The 23630-nt window shown below is 37.5% G+C and overlaps 1 protein-coding gene across 1 annotated transcript in view; it reads left to right on the forward strand.

The window, feature by feature from the left end:
- Positions 1-23630, forward strand: part of LOC109090008 (partitioning defective 3 homolog B-like) — a 141711-nt gene that overhangs the window by 66160 nt on the left and 51921 nt on the right. The window contains exons 11-12 of the mRNA XM_042763083.1: positions 15628-15813; positions 19994-20164. Coding sequence (XP_042619017.1) covers positions 15628-15813; positions 19994-20164 — 357 coding nt within the window. The remainder of the gene's footprint in view (positions 1-15627; positions 15814-19993; positions 20165-23630) is intronic.

Consider the following 23630-nt stretch of genomic DNA (forward strand, 5'->3'; position numbering starts at 1 on the left):
TTGATCACAAATACAGTAAGAACAAAAATACTGTTCATTTTAAATAACTGTTTTCAATTTGAATATATTTTAAAAATGTAGTTTATTCCTGTGATGCAAAGCTGAATTTTCAGCGATCATTAGCATTACATGATTCTTCAGAAATCATTCTAATATGCTGATTTGGTGCTCAAGAAACATTTCTTATTATTATCAATGTTGAAAACAGTAGAAAGTGCAAAAGAACAACATTTATTTGAAATAGAAACATTTTGTGACGTTATAAATGTCTTTACTTTTTATATAATATATGAAATAGAAACATTTTTTTTATGATAGATATATAAATGTATATATATTATATATGTTTGTAGTATATATATATATATATATAATATATATATATATATATATATATATATATATATATATATAATATATATATATATATATATATATATATATATAATATATATATATATGTATGTGTATATATATGTATATATATGTATGTATATCATATATTTACATATTAGATGAGGAGGGCTCTAGAAGAAGGTGAAATAGGTTTGTGCGACACATTTTTAGCATTTTTATTTTTTTCAATAATATTTGAAACAAGTTCAGACCTTTTCAGTGCTTAATTCTCAAAGCAGTTTCACTGTTAATCCAAATATTATTTAATTTCTTTGTGAGTATATTTTACTAAGTGTTCCTATCCATGTTTGTTAATAAGTGTTGTATCACCCACATTTCCCAAAGATCACAAAGTCTCTTTATTGCTCTCTAAGCGCTTCTTTGTGTTGTGGTAAATGATGAAAATAAATCTCTCTTTTCACCATATTAAGGCCAATTCACACTTGTTCACACATTGTTCTAGTAAATTCTCTGGTGAATTAGGCCTCTCACTGTTCAATTACAGCTCTCATGCATGCTGTGTTTGAACGTGCCCGTCACTGCATTGTTGCCACTGATTAGTTAGAACGCAGTGGTCTGAAGCATGACTGCGACTCATTACCCACAAACCACTAGTTCTGCTTGTGCACAGGAGATTAAAACCCTTCAGTGGATTGAAATAAACATGTAAAATCTTCAGATGCACAACAGTAATGATTTTATTTGGTTAGCGAGCTGGATTTTTGCAGACGACATGCATTCAGTTTTGAATTTCTAAACTGTTTGCTTGACTCAGTGACTGATGGATTGATGTCTCTGTGTGTGACTGGACTGTCTGGACTGAGATACGGTAGTCAGGGAGATTAATGTATGTGAAGAATAGCTCACAGGCAGTGAAAAATGACTGTAGAAACATTTTAAGAGCAAAAGCTGAAAGAGCGAGTGATTGAAATGTAAAAAACGGGCCAAGGAGATGGAAATGCTGATAGAGGAGTGACGGATGATGAGACAAAGAGGGAAAAGAGGTAGATAGAGGGAAGGAAAGGGCTGAGAGTAGAAAAAGATGATGACAGAAGGTAGAGAAAGCTGTCATTGTCAATCTTAGAAACAAAGCTGCAAAAGAGGAATAAGAGACCAATATGAGCATAAACAGCAAAATGCAAGGAAGAAGTTAAAAAAAGTAAGGTTGGTGGAAGAAATTGTTGAGCATAACAAAGTTATTTTTTTTTAAATAAACAAATGCTAATAAATTGGCTAGACTGAAAATAAATGTGAAATAAAATGAAATAATTATATTAGGCATTTTTATCAATTAAATAAATGCGGGGAAGTCGTGGCCTAATGGTTAGAGAGTCTGTCCCAATCGAAGGGTTGTGATTCGAGTCTCGGGCCGGCAGGAATTGTGGGTGTGGGGAGTGCATGTACAGTTCTCTCTCCACCTTCTACCATGACTTAGGTGCACCTTGAGCAAGGCATCGAACCCCCAACTGCTCCCCGGGCGCCGCAAATAAAAATGGCTGCCCACTGCTCCGGGCATGTGTTCACAGTGTGTGTGTGTGTTCACTGCTCTGTGTGTGTGCACTTCGGATGGGTTAAATGCAGAGCACGAATTCTGAGTATGGGTCACCATACTTGGCTGAATGTCACGTCACTTTCAAATGAAATTGAAAAATGTTGCAAGCTGATTTTGGAGCCTTTTTTGCTATCATCAAATCATGGGAAATTAAATATAAATGTATATTTCCATTTAAAAAGTTTGAATTGTAAGTTTTGTAATTTTTGAAATACGATTCTTAGTTTCACCAAAGCTGCATTAATTTGATCAAAAATATAGTTGTGAAATATTATTGCAATTTAAAATAGCTGTTTTCTATTAAATATAAGTCTCTTAAGCTCACCAAGGCTGCGTTTATTTGATCAAAAATACTGTAAAAACAGTGATGTTGTGAAACATTATTGCAATTTAAAATAAATACATTTTTTTATTGTTATATATTGTCAAATTGAAATTATCCCTGTGGTGGCAAGCTGAATTTTCAGCATCATTACACCAGTCTTCAGAGTCACATGATCCTTCAGAAATCATTCTAATATGCTGATTTGATGCTCAATAAACATTTCTTATTATTATCAATGTTGGAATCTGTTGTGCTGCTTAATGTTTTTGGAAACAGAAAGTTCAAAAAGAACAATGTTTATTTGAAATACACATCTTTTGGACATTATAAATGCCTTTACTGTCCATTTTGATCAATTTAATGCATCCTTGCTGAATAAAATTATTCAATTCTTTTAAAAACTATTGAACAGTAGTGTATATTTACATTTTATTGGCCTACCTCTACTTTCTAGATATCCACATCAGCCAATGAAAAATCCGTCAAGCGGTAGTCGTATCAGTCTACAGATAAAGTACAAGCTTCGGACAGTCAGACGGTAGAAGAGTTTGATAGAGATGATGACATGTGAATGGGTGGACAGGAGGAGGTCACCCGAGAGAGATGAAGACTTGCTTTTCAGTGAAAGTCTCACTGAAGACACATGCGGCGGTAGTTTTGGCTCTTGTGAAGAGGGGAAAGGAGAATCGGCAGGTGGGTCTGACACTCTATAGTGTATCCGTCTGAGTACCTGCCAGGTGAGCTGTTGCTCAAAGAGTCTAACAACCTTCCACCGCTCTTCAAAGGCCACACACCGAGGACCTCACGCACCCCTTACTCAGTCAGCCCTAATCTCTCTCCAATAGCATGGCTGCCTGGTGGGGGATATAGAGCTCTGTCTGCTGCTCCAGAAGGATGAAATAGTTATAGTGATATTAGATATGACTCCATGAACAAAGGAGAAAGAATGAGAACTCATTTCCTGTTCGGTTTGTAGTGTTTTTTTGCACAACAGAGGCAGATTAAAAATGGAGTGCGGAGCTTGTAACAAAAGACCCTTTCGCCCCTTCAAGGAGGCGGCTTTGTGTACTTCAAAACGGCCCGCCAACAATGGCACCAGGCTGGGTAATAAGGGCCCTGACAAAGCCTTATCTCTCCCAGAACTCCAGCTGTGAAGACGAGCGTTTAGCGCATGCGATAATGTTGTTGTGACAGGTTTCCCCTCTCTGGCTCTATCCAACACAATCCGAGGAAGTCAAACCCAGCCGGGACGCTGGCCCTCTGCGCTCCTTAATCTCATATCCAGACCTCCTTGTTACTACCTGCATTACTTCCTCAATTAACCTTTGATGTTGGTATCACCAGCCCTCTGAAGTCTCTCGGCCCACAAGGCCTGGTTTCCAGTCTCGGTCTTTTTATGAGTAAATAAAGCCGCTTCCTGAGCGACAAGGTTATGGACGTCAATCCAGACCCCTAAGTCTTTTACAGCATCCACATCTCAATGGTTTGCTTTCATCTCCACTTAAACAGAATCCATTTTACTCATGGACAAACTTCACTCTTAGCCTTTCTGTCTTCCATCGTAGCAATCGTAGAGATGTCTCTTTGTTTAAGAGGTTACGTGAGTATCTGTGCTTTTACCCCTGTGTTGCCTTTAATGATGCTGCGGTCTGCAAGGTTCAATGGGGCCTTTCCATATGCATGCGTGGGGTAAAAAGTGCACTTTAGCATGTGTGCAGTAAGCAGAGAGGTTTATCGTACGCCACATGAGTCTCTCGTAAACCGCACGTGGGGCTCTTGGAGACATCATTTTAAAAGGGGAAATGGTATTCGGCTCCTAGTGAAGAGGTAATTGGGCCTGATGAAAGGCACTGGGTATTTATGGTGCTCCATTTGGTGAAATGGAGTCCATACTGATGGCTTTGTTTAGTAAAAACCAGAAAGAGTTTGCCAAAGGGTGCATACAGTATGCAGTATTACTACTATGTTGAATGTTTAACATATAATCACAATGACTTTTGCTGTTGATGGATTTAAGCATTTGTTTCTTCTAATTCCATTCACAAATGTATCGCACGTATGAGAGCATTTAGACATTTTGTTATGTCTCTTAAATCAATACAGTTCTCAAAAATGACTTTTTCTATTCTGTTTTTCCCTGTTTTTTTTTTTTTTTTTTTTTTTTTTTTTTTTGTTTGAATGGGATCATCTTTACCTGACCTGCTGTTCTTCTTCTCCCTCTTCTGACTTCTCTGCCCTACTAATTTATTCCCCTTGAATCTGGTGTAAAACACATATTGGAAGCTTACACACCTCATTACCTAAAATTAATGAAATGAAAGAAAATTGTACATTAAATGTGAAATTAAAACCATTAGTAGGTGTCAGCGAGTCAGTGTCTTAATGAGTCACTTGAATCGTTCATTCAGTCACTTAACATAAGGTCATTTGATACAACATTTTATATATATATGTGTGTGTGTGTGTTCATGTGCAAAATATGCCTGTTATTGTAGATAAATTGTATATAATAATGTAATAATATTTTTTTTTCCATCATCAAATTTAAAATGTTATCAGAAATGTCTAGTAGATGTATTACCCAGTCCTGTCCAGTACTGGCAGATCCATCAATCAGAAGGATGTTGAATAAGAGAAAAACAAGTGAAATATGACAGTGGAGCAGAATTAGGCATAAAACGAGAGAGAAGGCTGTGCATGTGAGTGAGTTTGGGATGTGCTGTGGATGATGGTGGGTACGAGTGTAATGGTGGTATGAGTCTATCCCACACCTTCCTCTACCATCTGCAGCTCTCTCTTAATGCATGTACAGGATGTACTACAAAGACATCTCACCATCACACACACACATCTCACCATCAACACCACCACAACACACACACACACACACTTTACTGTTCAATTCACCACCTGCTCACTGCTGAAAGGTGGTAGAGTGCTTCCCAAATGGAAGAATAATTTTAAAAACATGCTGGAGATATATAGAACACAATGGCATGAGCTCTCTCTTGCAAGATTATTTTTCCCCCATCAGAAACTGGGCCTTTGATCCACACCCAATAAAAGCCTCCATGGGCCCTGAGACATTTACTTTTGAGTTTATTCACAGGATTTGATTATCAGCGACAGCGAATCGGCATTACAGAGGATCTGCTTAGCACTACACAAAAGCCCAACCAAGCTTTTACCGTGCTTTCACAGCAGTTTGTGGTTTGGACATGAGTAAATAGTATATTTTGTCTATATATAAATTGTCTTTGCAGAGCCAGCTTGCATTTTTCAAAACTCTGAATATATCCACAAACACATGTATTGTTTTGTGAGTAAAGTTCTTGTGAAAAATCCAGTGGGACAAAAACATGAATAGATCTGTGTGGCTGGCAGCACAATTTAACTTTTTTAGTCAGTTTTTGTCTTTTATATTATGTCTGTTTAAATATCCTTTACATTTTAATACAATATATATTTTATTTTTTATTTTATTTATTTATTACTCTATTTGGTCAAGTCACATTTTCTTAATTTTGGTCAGTTTTGTGCTCTGACTAATACTTGAATAGCATCTAGTTTTAGTCAACAAAAATAACGTTTTTACTTGATGATAATATTTGGCAAGGTTTAAACCAAATAATCAAAAATTTGAAATATTAATTTAAACACATAATCGGCATTTAGCAAAAACGTATGAAAATGATCCTTGTGGAAACCTGATCTCTTGAAATAGCATTATGAGTTCACCATTTTAACACACATATTGTTTGTTATTCCTTGTCTAGGTTTTACAGTAGATAGTATTTTGATGTTGTTACAGAAAGAGCACATTCACAATGTCATTCCATTTTTTTTTTTTTTTTTTTTGATTTAGATAGGGATGTTTGATATCCGATTACTCTCATACTGTATAGGATCCACATAGGTGAGATAATTAACCTGCAATCATAGCACTTCAATACCCAGACATTAATTACTATTATTAGATTATTTGCAACTGTCATATTTTGCAACTTCAATTTTTTTCTTTTTGAAATAACTTTGTAAATTTTTTATTTTATTTATTTTTTTATTATTGTCACAGTGCACATTGGCTCACTTCTGGCATCACTGTGACCTCACTGGCTCAGGACGAGCTGATACCCATCTGGCTGTATGTCTCATTGAGTTCATGTCTGACCAGTGCAGCTTGCCGACACTCCCTCACCTTTTAAATCCTCGTTTTCCCTGAAGATCCCCAGCATGCAGGCCGGCCGGTCGGCTCTTGGCTCTGTTTATCCAGGCTTTTGCAGTGCTTACAGACTTGCTGCAGCTAATACCAGCCCAGCTGCACTCACTATGCGGTTGGATTGTGTTTTGCATAATATCTAATACTGTGTCAATTATAAAGAGACATTAATAAGACTCGGGGTAATACAATATTTCTTATTTTTTCTGGTTTGTGTGTGAATGACAGCACTATACTTCTTCTGGGTGGTTGATGAAATTAGTCTCAGTTGAATGTACATCTTTGTCGGATAGGAACAGAAATGCCCTCAGGCAAAGAAGACCACTGGTAGACCACTTTCTTGTGCAGTGATATAGATGAATTTGTTGTTTGTGTGGGGAAAGTACACAATTTCCTCATTTTATGTTTAATAAAGCAATGTATAATTCCCTATGTGCCATAATGCATTACAGAGATGAGATCATCCAGTATAAATTTTTTTTGGATAAAAATAATATAGTAGCTGTGGGAAAGGTTATTTTGAAAATACAGACCAAAGAAGACAAAAAAAATATTTTATAGATAGACCAAAAAACATTTTTAGATGGAAAAATGTGCTGAAAACTCACCAGATCCAGAACATTAGAATAATCATCTTTTAGTATTAAAAAAATATAACCCATAATGCCCGTCACTTTTTGTCCACATGCTCTTTATTTGTCGACATTTCCTATATTATTCACCTATGTTATATATAGTATATACTAGGTATATATAGTCCCTATATAGTATATTACGCACACTGAGTGTGTGTAAATGTGTCTGTGTGGTGTTAAAAAAATTGTCTGTGAATTATGCAGTTCATTGATATGGCTCCCCTGTGACGGGTTTGGTGTGGGTATGCAGGGCCCAAGTGAAGTCTCAAATTCCTTGTGTTAATAGTTCATTAGGGGCAAAGCACCGAAGGTGTGAAGGCACCCCCACTGTATGCATTAGTCATCGTCCCTCCAGGTCCCTCCTCCTCCTTTTTCTGCTGCCCTTGAGTCTGTGGCAGCCCATAGATCCGTTTGCGGGGAAGTTCTGAAATTTGGCACACCGACAGAGTACAGTCTGAACATTACCAAAGCAAATTTTTAATCCTCGCCTAAATTTTTCTGCACTTGACCTGTGTGCAGCCCATAGATTCCGATAGTTGCGAAAGTTCTGAAATTTGCACACATGACCCCGATAGAGGATCAGTCCTGAAACATTAACCAAGCAAATTTTTAATCTCTGACTTTAAACTCTCTTAGTGCCACCTATTTGTCATGCCAGAATAGATGCGAGGCTATTTCTCCACAATGCTTTAGATTGTTCAAACCAAATTTGGTGTGTTATAACAACCATGACCTGAGGTTATCTGCACAGTTTCGGCACAGGGCCACCTACTGTAGTTGTCAGGAGATGTGAAAGTAATAATAATCATAATCATTGTCATTATCATTATAGTTCTTTATTATTAGTAAGTAGTACGAAGAGTAGTAGACCGATATATTTTACCAGAGCCAATATATCGGCTGATATTTGCCATTTTTTTAATTATCAGCATTGGCTAATGTGTCAGAACCTTTATTTTAACAGAATTTCAGTGACTTAGCATCAGACCATCTATTCTCCTTCATTAATTTACTGTCTGTTTTTAACAGTTATGTCTAATAAATTGATTAGGAAATTAAGATTGTCTAATAAATTATCACCATCAAAAAAGTCAGTATCGGTCTACTACTAGTTTATACATTATTCACTACAAGTTCACTGTTCACCGAGTCCGTAATTTCTAATCCAAGTCAAATCTTGCTTCCGAATCTTAATCAAGTCTCAAGTTAAGTTTTAGTGATTTAAGTGCAACTTGAATATGTGTTACTATGACTGGGAGTTATAAATCACAGCTACAGGCCATCAGCACTGTTTGAACTAAATGTTTACTTTGTGTTTTTTTTTTGTTTTTTTACATGGCAAAGAACATCAAGAGAATCAATTCTGCTCTTGTTTAACATCGCATCATTGATTGTCTAGGATTGTCTCTCTCACTCCCTCTTTAACAGTCTCTCTTGTTCCTTCCTGTTGCCAGACACTGATAAAACACCTGTTTTTTGTCTTTTCAGAGTGTTCAGCACTTAAGAATCTAAAGAGACCATTAAAGCTCAGTGTGTGTTTGCTGCATTAACGGTCTGTCACAGACTCTCTCTCTTTCTCTGGCCTTGAGTCTTGATTTCGTGAGAACCTGTGGGCAAACCAAAGGGGGGAGTTTGAGCAGATCAATGCCAGATAGACTAAAAGTGAAGGACGATGGCTTTGCTACCACATTTCCTCTTCCTCATCCTTCCTTCCCCCTTCCATGGGTTAAATCGAGAGGAAATGGATGGAACAAGCACCATGACCCTGAGGTTTTCTTTTGCTGTATTTTCCAAATTTCAAGAAGGTATAAATTATCCAATTGGCACTGTTACCCCTGTTTATGCCTTGCATACTGTAGAAGAACAAGTGTTGCAGTCTGCTAAACTCTAGAGAGCTGCTTACCTAGACAGCATGTTAGACATTGCTGGTACACTCCAGATGAGAATGCTTTTTCCAAAGAAATTTTTTTTTTTTTTTTTTTTTTTTAAGATGACATATTGGGTTACACTTATTAGAGCAGTGTTTCCCAAGTGTTCCCTGTTATTAACACCAAAGAAATGTTCCTGGTAGTTCATATTATAATGGGTAACATTTAGCATTATCATTAATCTTGCTAGAGGGTTCATTGTTCCTGCAATTAATGTTTAAACTAAACTCATTTGGTACTGTGGGTGTGTAAAACTGACTCTCCTGAGCTTGTTTGTCTTTCACAAGTTTTGACAGTTGTGGGGGCAGTCATGCAGAAAACGTTCCACAAGAAAGACCTAACAGCAAATTTATTTGGAAAATGAAATCCAGAAGGGATGTTTAACAAAAGTAAGATTGAAATATCACCCAAGCTTGACAAGTGTGTGTACTATAACCCACAAGCAAAACACATTGTCATCTTTACAAGACCTTTAAAGAGTGATGCAAAAAGCCAATGGCAAAAACATCATTGTAAGATTAAATCTATAAAGTGTTGGCAAAATGTTTGCAGTGTTTTTTATTACTGCAGAATTCTTGAATTTTTATGCAATTTGAGAAATATAGATTGTTTTTGTGATTGTAATGCCACAACTGCACGTATTCTGTTGTCAATTCTGTTTGTATAGGAATCCACACAATCTGGTAAAAGATTTCCCAACGCAGATTTTCCAACAAGTTCAAGTTGGTTACACATTGACCAACAGGAAGCAGCTTGGTTTGAAAGTGACTCCTGTGAGCTGTGCTTCATACATTGCTACACTATTAAGAATAGGAATTGGATCTTTTTGCCTGTGAAAGTTCTGCAAAATTTAGAACTTTTAGCTTTTGAATTTTAAGCTTAGCAACATGCTAACGCCTGACACTTGATCCCTTGGTATCAACTGTGAATGTTAGCTGAGTCTCTCCAGTGAGGAACAGTATTTGTGTGATGACTTTTGTGTTGTTCAAATCGGTCACTTCAGATCAAGGTTTTGTAACAGAGCTAGTATGTGTTCGTGCATTTATTTCCCTTGATCTCAAAGCTTAGATAAACCGGTGGGGACGGTGCCTCACTCTCAGTCAGTCATTAGCAGCAGCAGTCGGCTCTCAGACTGATGAATCTGGGCATGCCAGCATTCCTGTGGCTTGTTGAGGACGACGATGACTGCTGAGCCTTGTAGCCCATTAGGGGATTGATACATGGACATTCTCAATAGGAAGTGATGAGGTTGGCTAACCCTACATGTGCACTGGTGTGAGGTGGGTGTAGCATGAGTGATTCTAATTAATTCTGTATGGGAACGATAGGCTTGTTAAGGGGATTGTGGGATTGACAGCATCAAAAATTTGTTTCCCAAACTCCTCAATATTTGACTCTTTTACCACTCTGCATCCAGTATATGACCCATTGACTGCAGCCATGGTAGTTTTCTTTTTGCTTCTCTTTTTTTTTTTTTTCCCTCTCGTTGACAGGTGAACATAAAAATCAGTTCTGGATCCTTGACTTTGTTTTCCCCCATCTTTTCTCATAGGAATAAATAATGATTATTTGTTTTCCAACAGTAGTGGGCGTGGCATACTTTCCGACTATATCAGTAAAACCCCACCCTCAACAATGATTGACAGTTGAGTTGACTGTGTTAGGCATTGGAAATACAAGTGCAAAAGGGATTGCGATTCCATTTGAATTTTTGTGAGGGTTGGAGCAGGATGTGGAGAAAGTGAAAATACCAAATGGGTGATTTTCTATTGCTATTCCAAAATGACAGAATCATGACTTGTAAGACATGGAAATACAATTGCAAATGCACTTTGCATCTCCATTCAAAATTTGCCAGACATGTTAAAGGAAAATGGAAACACAAATGCGTATCATTCCATATCATTTTATCATTTTATGGTTAAATGTTTATGGTTTATGGTTTAGTAATTTGGATCCTTTTTTTGGTCAGTTTGAATAGTTTTTTATATATTGCGATATGAAATCTAATCTAATTTTTTCTTACAAACAAAAATGGGGTGAGCACACGAGGTGTTATGAGTAAAATGATTTAAACATCAGAGTATTATTTAAATTAGAGTAAATTATTGTTTGTAACTTTAGGATATGGTTTGAATTGTTAACATATTAACTAACATGAACTTACCACGAGCAATACTTTTGTTACTATATTTATTAATCTTTGTTTATAAAAACACAGCTGTTCATTGTTTGGTAATGTTACTTCACAGTGCATTAACTATGTTAACAAATACTGTACAACTTTTGATTTCAACAATGAAGGCTATAGCCTAAATGTTGTAGAAGTGCAGTTTAGTAATAGTAAATGTTAAATAGTTTAATAAATAGAAACATTATTGTAAAGTGTTACAGATTTTTTTTATACACCAATTCAGACGTCTCGTGAGTTCAGTGTTGGACAGGTCAGTTGTTTAAACCATTCATTAAGTTGAGTCGGTTCAAAGGAATCATTAGTTTGCGAATCAGACGTGTACGGCACGCGTTGTGTAATTATCTCGGCAGTTTAGGATATCACACAAGATTTGACAACACAGAAAACATTTCATCAATGGATAGTTTTTTTTTTGTGTGTGTGTGTCACCATCGTGTCAATTGATTTTGATTAATATGCGCGAGGGAGAGAGAGCAAGACAGCGCTCGTGTTGTTTGAAGACGGTGAAGGTGAGCTATGCACCCTGTTAAAACTGACAGGACTTAAAAACACATGCAAATGATAAACTTTCACTCTATGATGGTTAAGCTGTGCAATTAATCCGCGAATCACATTCGTCAAGGGCCGGGGAGCAGCTGGCGATGTGCAATGTGGATTCGTACATCGTGATATCGATGCTTAAACGACACATCGTGCAGCCCTATTTTTAATAGTTTTAATTAGTTTGAATTTTTTTTGTATTTTAGATTTTATTCATTTTTATTTCAATTTTTAAAAATGCTATAGCACCTGTTTCTTATAAATGTTCTCTTTTTTATTATGAAAAATCAAGAAAATGACAAAATAAATAAATAAATAATACTTTTGATGAATTTATATAATACAATAAATATTGTCAATGAATGTGATCAGCTGATTGGTGAGGCATTTCCTTTAGATTTTGCAACACATTCCCACAACCCTCCCATGTCTGCGTTTTCTGAAGTGTTGTGGTCAAAAACAACCAATTTATTGGCTATATTTCACAATTCCTTGATACAGATATCCGTTCCAATCCACCACTTTGGTTTGGCACGAGTTTCTTTTGAAAGGCGCATGCATCTGTTCTTAAACCCTTGTGTGCTTCTGCAAAATCCCCAATGAGTATCAGAAAAATATTCCTCCCCAGGTGGGTGAGTTATACATCACATGTAATTGACAGTTTTCCACAGAAGGTCTTTTTGTGGTGTGTGTTTTGTTTGTGGGGGTGGCCTTACAAAGCTTTGTGCACTGTAGCCATTGTAAAGCGCTCACTCACAGAGACCGCAGAGGTCCGATGGCTTCCCAATTCCCTGGAGAACCTCCCTGCTTCCTCTTCCTGTCCCCACCAAACACATACGGTGTCTCTGTCTCCCTGGAGCGCAATAATTCTGAGGGACCTGTCTGTTCTCTCTCAAACAATAGAGACAGAAGCCTAAATGTGTTTGTGAGTGACTGACACAGAGAGTGAGAGGTTATGAGAGATGGCATGATTTCCTGAATGAACAGCTGCGAATCTGCTCATCTTTAAGCCCTCAGAATTTCATTCGCTGCTGTACCTATAGATGACGGTGATCCATCTGCTTCAGCTGATGACATCATATGTCTTGTTCATCATTAAGACGCTTTCCACGGCGGAGGAACAGATGTTGAGTATGCAGATTAGACAATGCAAGCCTAAGACATATAGATGGTGCTTATTCAAACACTTATGCCCTTTGTCAGAATTGCAGTTTGAATGACTTTTCTTGTCATAATGGTTTAAAACAATAAAGCTTATTGGAGAATGGCTTGTGCTGGAGGCATATGTCTCACACAGGGGAACACACTGACTGATAAACCCTTACTAGCTGGGGAAAATGGTTGAAAGAAATGCAGTGTGGCATTTCGATTCAGAGCGGGGTCCTGGCAGGGGGCTCGACTGTGAAATATCACGACTGTTAGAGCATACAGGAGCGCTACTCGCTGTTCACACAGCAGGCTTTAGCCCTGTGATTTCCCCAGCTGATAGACTAGCTTTGTCTTCATTCAGAACCTCGCATTGCTGGTCTTACGGTCTTTTCATTTGGGTTCAGTTACTCAAACACATCCGTAGATGAACAAATGGGAGGTTGGTAGAGAGATAAAGCTCGCACGTGTGTTCAGGTCATTTGAAAATGGCTTTGGTACATGAATAAATAATTTTTGTGTGTGTGTTTGAAGAGCTCTGAAATGTATGAGTTGTTTTATGGCGTTTTTCCTTTTTCCTCTCTTCCCGATGGTACACGGTCAGCGGTATTTTGTAGTCTTGACAGAAATTCTCAGAGTTGCTGAGTCGAGCATGTGTTTGTGAGTGCGTGACACTAATACTTTCAAAACCCACAATCCCAAAGTAGACAGAGATAAACCAGGCCTTGCTGACCCACACACATATTCTGTCTTAGCTGGCCTTCTCAACCCTCTTCATCCTTTAATAATATTTCGTAATATTTACAGTTCTCATGGCTCCTGTCAGGTCTAGGCATTCTGTACACTGCTGGTTGTGCATCACATGTCTCTCATGTGGTGTCTGGTGGGACGGGGGGTTGGGTATTTTATCTTTTTTCTTGCTTTTCTTGCATTTTTTTTGTATTTATAATGTTAGCCAAAAGTTATTACAAATGTTGTGGTAACACTTTACAATAAGGTTCCATTAGTTGATGTTACTTAATTTATTATTTATTACAGTTTTTTATTAATCTTTGTTAATGTTAGTTAGTGAAAATAGTGGTTAATTGTTAATTCATGTTAATTCACAGTGCATTAACTAATGTTAACAAGCACAACTTTTGATTTTAATAATGCATTAGTTAATGTTGAAATTAACATAACATTAACTAAAGTAGTTAACTAATGTTAACTAATGAACCCTATTGCAAAGTGTTACCAGTGTAGTTTTACATGACCATTTTCTATCCTCTCTCTTAATTAAACAGGCTGTTTTTGCTACTGTACCTTTAAGACTTCTATTTTTTTACATTATAATGTATCTATATAGTCATTTTAGTTTTATTGGTATTGTATTTTTCACAGTTTCAAAGCAGCTTTACAGAAAATCACAATGTTTATGTGTTTGTTATCTTAATATCTTCATGCCTTATTGTCGCATTTAGCAGATTAGTCATGATTAATTAATTTAGGAGGCTTTTCGTCAATATTCATCAATAATCAGGCAGTTGAGATTTACCATATATGATATATTGCTTTACGTAAGTATACTATATATGCAGATACAATTGGATGCACTTTATATCTAACTTTAAATTTATCAATGGACAAAAAATATAGTTTGCATTTTGCGACAATATAACCAATCATATATAACAATCGTGAGTGTACTGTATGTGGATAAAGTTGGATGTACTATATCCAACTTTAAATATTTAGAAAGGTAATAATATAATTTATACTTTGTGAGGATATAAACATTCACTTTAGAAAAGGCAAGGCTGCTACTGGATCATTGAAGGTAAATGGCATATTATGACTATACATAATGCAGAGCTTGCAACTAACTAGCTACACTCTGACTTAAGAAGACATTGTGCAACCAAGTTAAGTACATAGTTGGTTACTACATAACTAAGCCCCACAGGAGACAGTAGGAAGGCCTTTAAATGGCCTTTGACTGGGAAGCGAGCTTTGTTTCGTGACCATTAGAGTATGATTACATAGTGGATCAAACTATTATATATAAAAAAAGCAAGTAAAATCCTGTTTTTGAAGATATGCCCTATTAAACGTGCATCAAGGTGCGTAGAGGTAGAGTTAGGTGTTTCACTTGTACCATTAAAACACTTTTAGACACTTTGGTGTCAACATCTCTCACTCTCTCTCTCATTTTGTGTCTTTCTAACAGATGCTATGCAATTATATAGATCAAATACATACTTCTTTTAGACCTTTTTAAACCCATTTTCTCCTTCATTTGCTCTCCTTCATTCTTCTTTGCAAAGTAAGCCTGTTCCCATGGCGACATAAAAATGATTTTTACCACACACAGATATAAATAATGTAATTTTTTTCCCTCCCTTTTTATTAACATTTATTTTAAAACAAACTTTTGCTGAAGAGATGTACAGGTAATTTTAGCATCATTATGGAAAAAGAACAGACAAAGAGAAAAGAAAGGAAATGGGGAAAAGCGGGGAGCTGAGTGTGTGGACTCCATAATGGAGAATGGATTATGTTTCTAAATGACCCCTTTGCCATCACAGGCAGAAAAGAGGCATGAAAAGGTTGAGCTATTCTCTGCTAAAATAGTAGGCTTTTTATGTTCGAATGGAATGACCTGCGTTCTTCCTCGTCCCATTCTCTTCTGTCATTGTTGTTTTCCCATCAGAAAGAGGAGCAGGCCCGCTTGCTGCTGTCTGAGGAAGGGAAGGAGCAGCTGATGTTTGAGGTTCCTCTCAATGATTCGGGCTCAGCTGGGTTAGGGGTCAGCCTGAAGGGTAATAAGTCCCGTGAGACTGGCGAGGACCTGGGTATCTTCATCAAGTTCATCATCCACGGAGGTGCAGCTTTTAAGGTAACATATCACATTTACACCACACACACACACCACACACACACACACAAACAAACACACACACCTTATAAATTGTTACATATATATATATATTTTTTCCCAATAAAATGTTCTCTGTGAAATACTCATCCTCCAATAATCAATAAATCCATCCCAACTTTCATTTCATTTTCAAAACAGGCATTACACTAAAACTTATAATTTCATGTGGTAGCAGTTGTAGTTCATGAATTGCCTGTTCACGGTTTCAGACTTACCACCTTTCAGTTAACAGCACAGATCTTTAACCACTAAGCCATAACAAAAAACTGTACAGTTGCCCCAAATTTATTTGGACAAGAAGCACAAAAAATTTTTTAGGAATTTTCATTACATACATAACAACCATCTGGTCCCAAATGTTTATTAACACTAAGCATTTTTCCCCATTTGACCATACTTTGATTTTTAGCATATTACAATGATTTCTGAAGGATCATTTGACAATGAAGACTCGAGTAATAGCTGCTGAAATAAACAGAAATTAATTAAAATGTAAAATATATTTAGAATAGAAAAGTTTTTTAATTGTAATGATATCCACAATATTATTGCTTTTTACTGTACTTTTGTTCAAATAAATGCCGCCTTGGTGAGCATAAGAGACTTAAAATAACATTAAATAAACATTTAAAAAAAAAAAATCTTTGAACAGTAGGTCAAATCTTTGAACTTCCAATTTTATTATTTATTTATTTATTTATTTTAAGTGTGGCTCAAGTGTCCAAATACTTTTTTGGCACCACCATAGCTTAAGAGGTCAAAGGACAAAGTCAGAGGAATGGCATCACTCGTAAAATGAAAGCCGTAATAAGACATGTTAATAAGTAAAATATGATTTTTCAAATGTTTTTTCATGACAGAGACATTCATGAAGATCTATTAGATGTCCCCACAGGGTTTAAACATGGCTTCAGGGTTCTGAGTTGAGACTGTAGATAGGTCACGATCCCTGTTAGCTACTCTTGCCATGTGTTTTGGGTCCCTTGACCTCTGACCTCTGTCCCCTCCACTGAATGGGGTTTCATTTGACCTTAACAACGGGTTCAGGACTGTCAGCAGGGTGCAGAGTAGACCCTTCTTTAGTATTTCTATAGGTTTGTCTTTTTGTCTGTACTAACATGTTTTTTTTATTTTATTATTCTAGCCGCACCTGTTCATTTTCCAGTTTCACATTTGGTCACTTGGTATTGAAGAGAGATTGGGTGCTTGTGCCCATTTGGTTAAATAACATTAATTTCGATTAGATGGATTTTTGCAGGTGTTCAAATGATTGGAAATCTGCACCACAGGATAAGTGACATGATGTCTGTGCATAAACGACTCAATGGGCTGCACAGATTTCCACTCTTTGCTCAGCCAAGTGAAAATGTGCTTGTCAGACATGTGGATTTGTGTGTGTGCGTCTGCCCAAAGCATTCGCATTCATGTGTGCGAGTGTGTGAAGTTTACTTGTGAAGATAAGGGTTTGATTTGCACCTGACTGAAGCATCTCCTCGCTCTGCTTTGTCAGGCCTTTTGGTTGGAAAAGCTGCTTTTGGGTTTCGGAGGTTGTGTAGCAAGTAAAGAACTTCTTAAATCTCTATCATTCTGAAGCTTAGGAGTCAGATCATTTTATTGAGAGAGGGGTAGAGGGAGTCATGGCAAGGTGATGCACGTGAGTTCTAATACTTGAGTCCCGGCACAGTGGAACTCTGGGTAACACGTTTCTAATTCCCCATCCAGTCCCAAGTGAGAAAGTTCAGAAACGGTAGAGCATACCCCTGTTAGCTTCAGCACATCAATGCTAATTTAAAAACTCTCCAAGCCCACGTTAATGAGTTGGAAGCGTCCCGAGTCTGTGGGTGGGATGCGTTTTCCTCCCCAGAGCCGAAGTGGGAAGGCAAGAAAAGACTGGGGTGAACAGCAGCTTCTACTTGCAAAACCAGCTGAGGGAAATGCCATGTTGCAGCAATTAATATTATGTACTGAACATGTCCTAGAGCGTTTTATCCTCTTGTCCTTCTGTTTATAAGCACCATTGATTTGGCCATGTACTTCATGGAGATAAATTGTTTTCAGATCTGGTTAGTTTTTACGCTCATTATTATCATTATTGTTTTATTATTATTACACATTGACAAAAGGGGGGTGGGGGGGTGGTTGGGGTAAGCCGATATATATTCCCTAAACACTGTTTTACCTGCATCAATTGGTCTGGCATGAAGAAAAGTGTGATCTGAATCAATACCCAAGTTTCCTGCTCTTTATTCACCACCATTAGTTTCATCTCCACTGTTTCTCAACATAGCCATCAACTATTCTGTTAGAACACAAGTAAGCACGGTCCACATGGATTTTACACAGGACTGCTTTATACAGAGGCAGAAATGTCTCTGCAGTATTCAGAATAGTGGTTGAGGATTTTGATTTTAATGAAGTTTTTTTTTTTTTTTTTTTTTTAATGGCCAAGTTCTTAAATAATTACTTTTGGTCTCTTCAGTACTAAATTGTTGACTGTCTTCCCAACTCTACCATTGATGTGCATTACAGTATCATGCACTATACACTAAGAGTATAATAAGAAAAGAAAACTAGGGATACATTTCCTGTAAGGCTGAAAGTTTGTATGGACTATGTATGTTAAGTAATTCAGACTGAATTAATTGTAGGAGTTTAATACTTAATGTTAGAGGTTTAGAACAAAAAACTAAGCAGAATGATGGAGGAGTCAATCACTACACTACTGCCTCTATTAAATGATTATATATGTAAGTGGTGAAAGAATGTGAGACAGATGTACTCATTTTAAAAACGGCACTGCAAACTTGCAGACGGATTGTGTGATTTCACAGAATCAAGTTTGAGAATTAGATCATGGCTCTAATAAGGATCCCTAATTCTCTGTGACTCATGATGTCATGAGGACAGGACATTTTTTTCACCCGAAGGCCTCACTAATAAAAAGCAAATCTATTTCATTTATATAGACCAAGAGCACAAAGTGCAGGCTGCAATGGCTAAAAGAGAGTATGTGGGTGTATGTTATTTCAGTAAACTGTTATTAACCGTGTGGCACTCTGTTACTTCTATAGGCCACAACATTAGGAAGTAAAAATCACATTAATTTTCTCCATAGAGAAATCATGATGTAAAAGATGGTTTTTAATCGATGATATATCATGTATATAAAATATGTTGTATAATCAATGACTTTTAGGTCTTTTTTTAGTATTCAGTTCAACTTCTATAAACAAGACCATTATGCGTTTGGCCAAATAGTAAGTGATATTAAGTCTACAGTGTGGACAGAATCACAGCAAACATTCTGTTTTACTTGATATCCAACATTGTTTTCAGTGTAGTTCATCATCTTTAGTTTGTACAGTTCTTTAATGATCAGCAGTTTTGTCTGTGTATCTGAGGCGTTTTGCAAGTTCTTGCATTAACCCTCATGTGACTCTGAGCTCTCTCTCTCTCGGGCGCCTGGAGACAGAGGAAGCAGATCAGAGGCCTCTACAGTGAAAACACCAATTAATATTAATTGTAATGAACTCTAGGGCTTCTTATATGCCATGTAATATGCATGTCTTATAATGTGCTTATACAGTACCATAGAGACTGAAGTGCTGGATTGTGGGAAATTTACTCCTTTACAGAATGCCCCTGTAGACTCAGCTGAGGATAATAAGCCTGTGGAAAGCAGAGAGTTCTCGCAGAATATGAGGAAGTACATTAGAGATTGGAGAAAGTAGGACATTGTCAAGGTCTTCTGAAAGATAAAAGCCCCAAATCAGATGTAGAGAGTAGAGCTGGTCTTGGTCCAGTGTAGCTAAAGAGGTAGTTCACCCAAAACATGAAGTTGTGAACTCACCCTCATGACTTACTTTATTATGTTGAAAAACTACATTGGAACCCATTGACTTTCATTGTACTGTCAAAACATTGCAACGTTTTTCAAAATATCTTCTTTGATATTCCATAGAAGGAAGAATGTCTTACAGGTTTTATAAAGACATAATGGTGAGAAAACTGGCAGAATTTTAGGGCTGGTAACTAAAGATTGCTGATTTGATTTACCAGTGTGGAAGTCGCTGAAAGGAATCATAACTCAAACCACTAAATAGAGATTCTGACTTCTGATTATGCCTTTTTTGTTTAGGATGGGCGTCTACATGTCAATGACCAGCTGATTGCGGTTAATGGTGAGAACCTTTTGGGGAAGTCCAACCATGAGGCCATGGAGACCCTGCGGAGATCCATGTCCATGGAGGGGAACCTCAGAGGAATGATCCAGTTGCTTGTACTCCGTGCTCTAGCACCACCTACCCAAGTATGTACTTACCTCTAGAACACATAAATTTGTCCTAGCACTCTTCTAGATTCTTCCTGCTTTGAATGTTTACTGGTTTTGAATGTTCCTATCTGGTCCACGCTGGTTTAGGTGGTTGATCGGATGGACTCCAGTTGGTGGGGGTAGAGCAGGGGTGTCAAACTCAGCTCCTGGAAGGCCATGATGTCCTGGAGAATTTAGCTCCCACCCTAATTAAACACAACTGATGCGGCCAATCAAAGTCGTTGGGAGTGCTAGAAACTTCCAGACAGGTATGTCGGAGTTGGTTGGAGCTAAATTCTACGGGACAGTGGCTGAGTTTGACACATATGTTGTACAGTTTCTTAGCCAAGCTGGTGGGGATCTGGCTTACCTGGTTAACCATAACACAGCATGAACTTTCAGTCCTTTTTAGCTCACAGATGTTCAGCTATGCACAGTCATATTTTTTTCCAACAGGAAGACTGATATTCCCCTTGACTGTTTACACAGCAGGCGAATGCATTTGTCAGTTTTGATTTAGAGTGGTATATGCACAGTTTTTGTTATGAACGAGTGACAACTGCATTCAGTAACCAAACAACCAGTTTTGAGGTCTTCTAACCACATTTTGAGAGTGAATTCAGATAATCTGTAATGTGTAAATGCAACAGCAGTGAACGACGTGTCACACGATGCAGTGTTGTGATAATGTACACCTGTGGACGTGTATGTGTTATGATTTTTCATTATTTAAAAGCCGATGTGGGTCAACTTTGCCAATTGTGCTCAAGAGTTTCAGGCCTCTGATGACAAAAAGTTTTTTATACTTTTGATTGTACATGTGTGTGTATAAAAGTGAAAAAGTGACGTGACATACAGCCAAATATGGTGACCCATACTGAGAATTCGTGCTCTGCATTTAACCCATCCAAAGTGAACACACAGCAGTGAACACACACAAACCGTGAACACACACCGGGAGCAGTGGGCAGCCATTTATGCTGCGGCGCCCGGGGAGCAGTTGGGGGTTCGGTGCCTTGCTAACCCACAACCTTCCTAACCCCCACAACCTTAGGTTAGGAGTCAAACTCTCTAACCCTTAGGCTACGACTTCCCCACGTATATTATATATATATATATATATATATATATATATATATATATAACTCTTTATGTGCAGTACAGGGTGTGCTGTTTATTCACAAGCTACAGACGGAGTAAAGAGCTGCTTTATTGCTTACAAATGATAGAAGTCATTTTCCAGTTTTGTTTTGTGCCCGAATCAAACTGAAAATCAGACGTTACTGTAAACCCATTTGACCGATTTGGTCAAAAGAGTTATGTATTCACAAATATGACATTAATAGTTTACATGCACATGATTGCTGAAAAATATCAGGGAAAATAATTCTTAGGTCATTGTATGGTAAATCCACCTTATGTCAAATAAGGGTTTATCAGTAATATTTTTGTACAGTCACAGTGATTGCTGCTATTATGTATGCTATTCATAGAAACATTGGCTATTTATTTTGGTTATTTATTCGTACAAACAGTATTCAAGCTTCTACTGTAAGCTTTTGTATGGACAGACTTTCAGACTGACCATTTGAAAGTCAGACCTGTTAGTAAATATGAATGTTATACAGAATCACAGACTTTTTTGAGAGTCAGACGTGTTAGTAAACATACATGTCATACCTAACACAGACTTGTTAGTAAACATGCATGTCATACCTAATCCAACGTGTACATAGCTACTAGCATCAGAAGATCTTGCAGGACACATCCACAATAAAGTGGAAATCTGTCACTCCAACTCACTGGCACATTGATACTCCCATGCTAATATCACTGTAAAGTAGTTCCAGTAATTTGAACAATTGTGGTACGCCAGTCTAGACCAAAATCATACATGATTCTGGTTTTTATGACTTGTACTTGGCAAGCATTTGGCAGTTTAAGACTGGGTGCAGACAGATGCTTGCGATGCGATGAAAGTTGGTCAGAATAGCTGGTAATTGCCGTTAGTACTCCACATCCTTTAACTTTCTTCATCGTTTCCTCTGTGCTGGTGGAATTCGCCTCCAGCAGGATGTTTTAGCCTTTTCTCCTCCCCTGCACCTGGGTTCGAAAGCAGCCATATGCTCACCCCAGGATTCCCTCTATATCTCACAAATGCACACGCACGTGTTGACACACTCCACCCCAAGCCCTCCGACTGCTCTAAAGTGGTGTGTAATTAGGCTACACAATGGAGCAGCCCCTCTGGCCGCATGGATTGATGGATACTGGGGGCTCTTTGTGAGGACTGACAGGCTGGGAGGGGCGGCCACGGCCAGGCCAGTGTGTTCTCATATCTCTTAAAATAAAGATTCATGTTCATTATGCTTTATGGGCTGTGGACGCCCCTGTCATGGCTGCCAATGGGGCGCAAAATGGAGTCAGGGCTGATGGGATGCCGTTGACCTTCGAGTGTAGAGGTGGGATAAGATGCTAGTTGGTTGACAGATGAATAGAGAAAAGCATAAATGGATGGGGGACAGATTGTGACTTTGTATGGGACCAGTGAGCTTATTGCTGGGTTTCAGATCAATAGATCATGCAAGCCAGATGCAGGAGAATGAAAGTTTGGTCCTGAGGTGAACCTAACGGTGAAATATTGCTCAGCATGCTTTTAGTACCACAAATAAGAGTTTTATCCTGTAATAAATGGGAGATTAGTTTCTACACCCACAAGGCACTAAGAGAATACATTGTTGAAGCTTTTATTTCTTTATGTTATGCAGTTTGTACTTAATGAATTTCAGCCTATTGTAGCGTTCCAATTCTTTCTAGCTCTAATAAATAAAGTCTAAAAAGTTATCTTCAGGCCTGGAGCCAGTTTTAATTCTTTGCAGACTTTCTTTTTTTGTAAGTCTGTTCTCCAGAGTCTCAGTGAGCTTCTGGGAATACACATGCTGATGTGTTCTTGCTTGAATCTGCTGTGTGTCCATGTCTCCTGACCTAACTTTGCTAATTATGGGCACTTTCTTAGACATCAAAGACCAGCTTCACACACATACTCTCAATCCCAGTCTAGTTTTTGGCTAATTCTCTAAAAATCCATGAAAAAGGAGACAAACTGTTGAAGAGGAAGAAAGGAGGAGCAAAGCAAAGAGATAAAAACCAGATTTTTGCCTCCTTTGAAAGCTCTTGGAACAGTTTTTTGAGACCTTCTTCTTAAAAAAAAAAAAAAAAAAAAAAAAAAAAAAAATCCTAAAAGCTTTTTTGGACATGGTCCCAGGTAGTTTTGGGTATATTCACCCTATATTCGAGACGATTGTGCTGACAGTTTAAAAATAAGCAGCATGGTGAAAATGCCCAATGATTTTAATGGGCTTTTTATTTGGCCATTAAATAGTTTTTTTGTGATTCCCTCATGAGTATTGAGAAATACACACACATTTTAATAGCGTCTTTCATTACAGCTTCAGTTTCGTTG

This window comes from Cyprinus carpio, chromosome A9 (assembly GCF_018340385.1).
Source record: "Cyprinus carpio isolate SPL01 chromosome A9, ASM1834038v1, whole genome shotgun sequence".
NCBI lineage: Eukaryota > Metazoa > Chordata > Actinopteri > Cypriniformes > Cyprinidae > Cyprinus > Cyprinus carpio.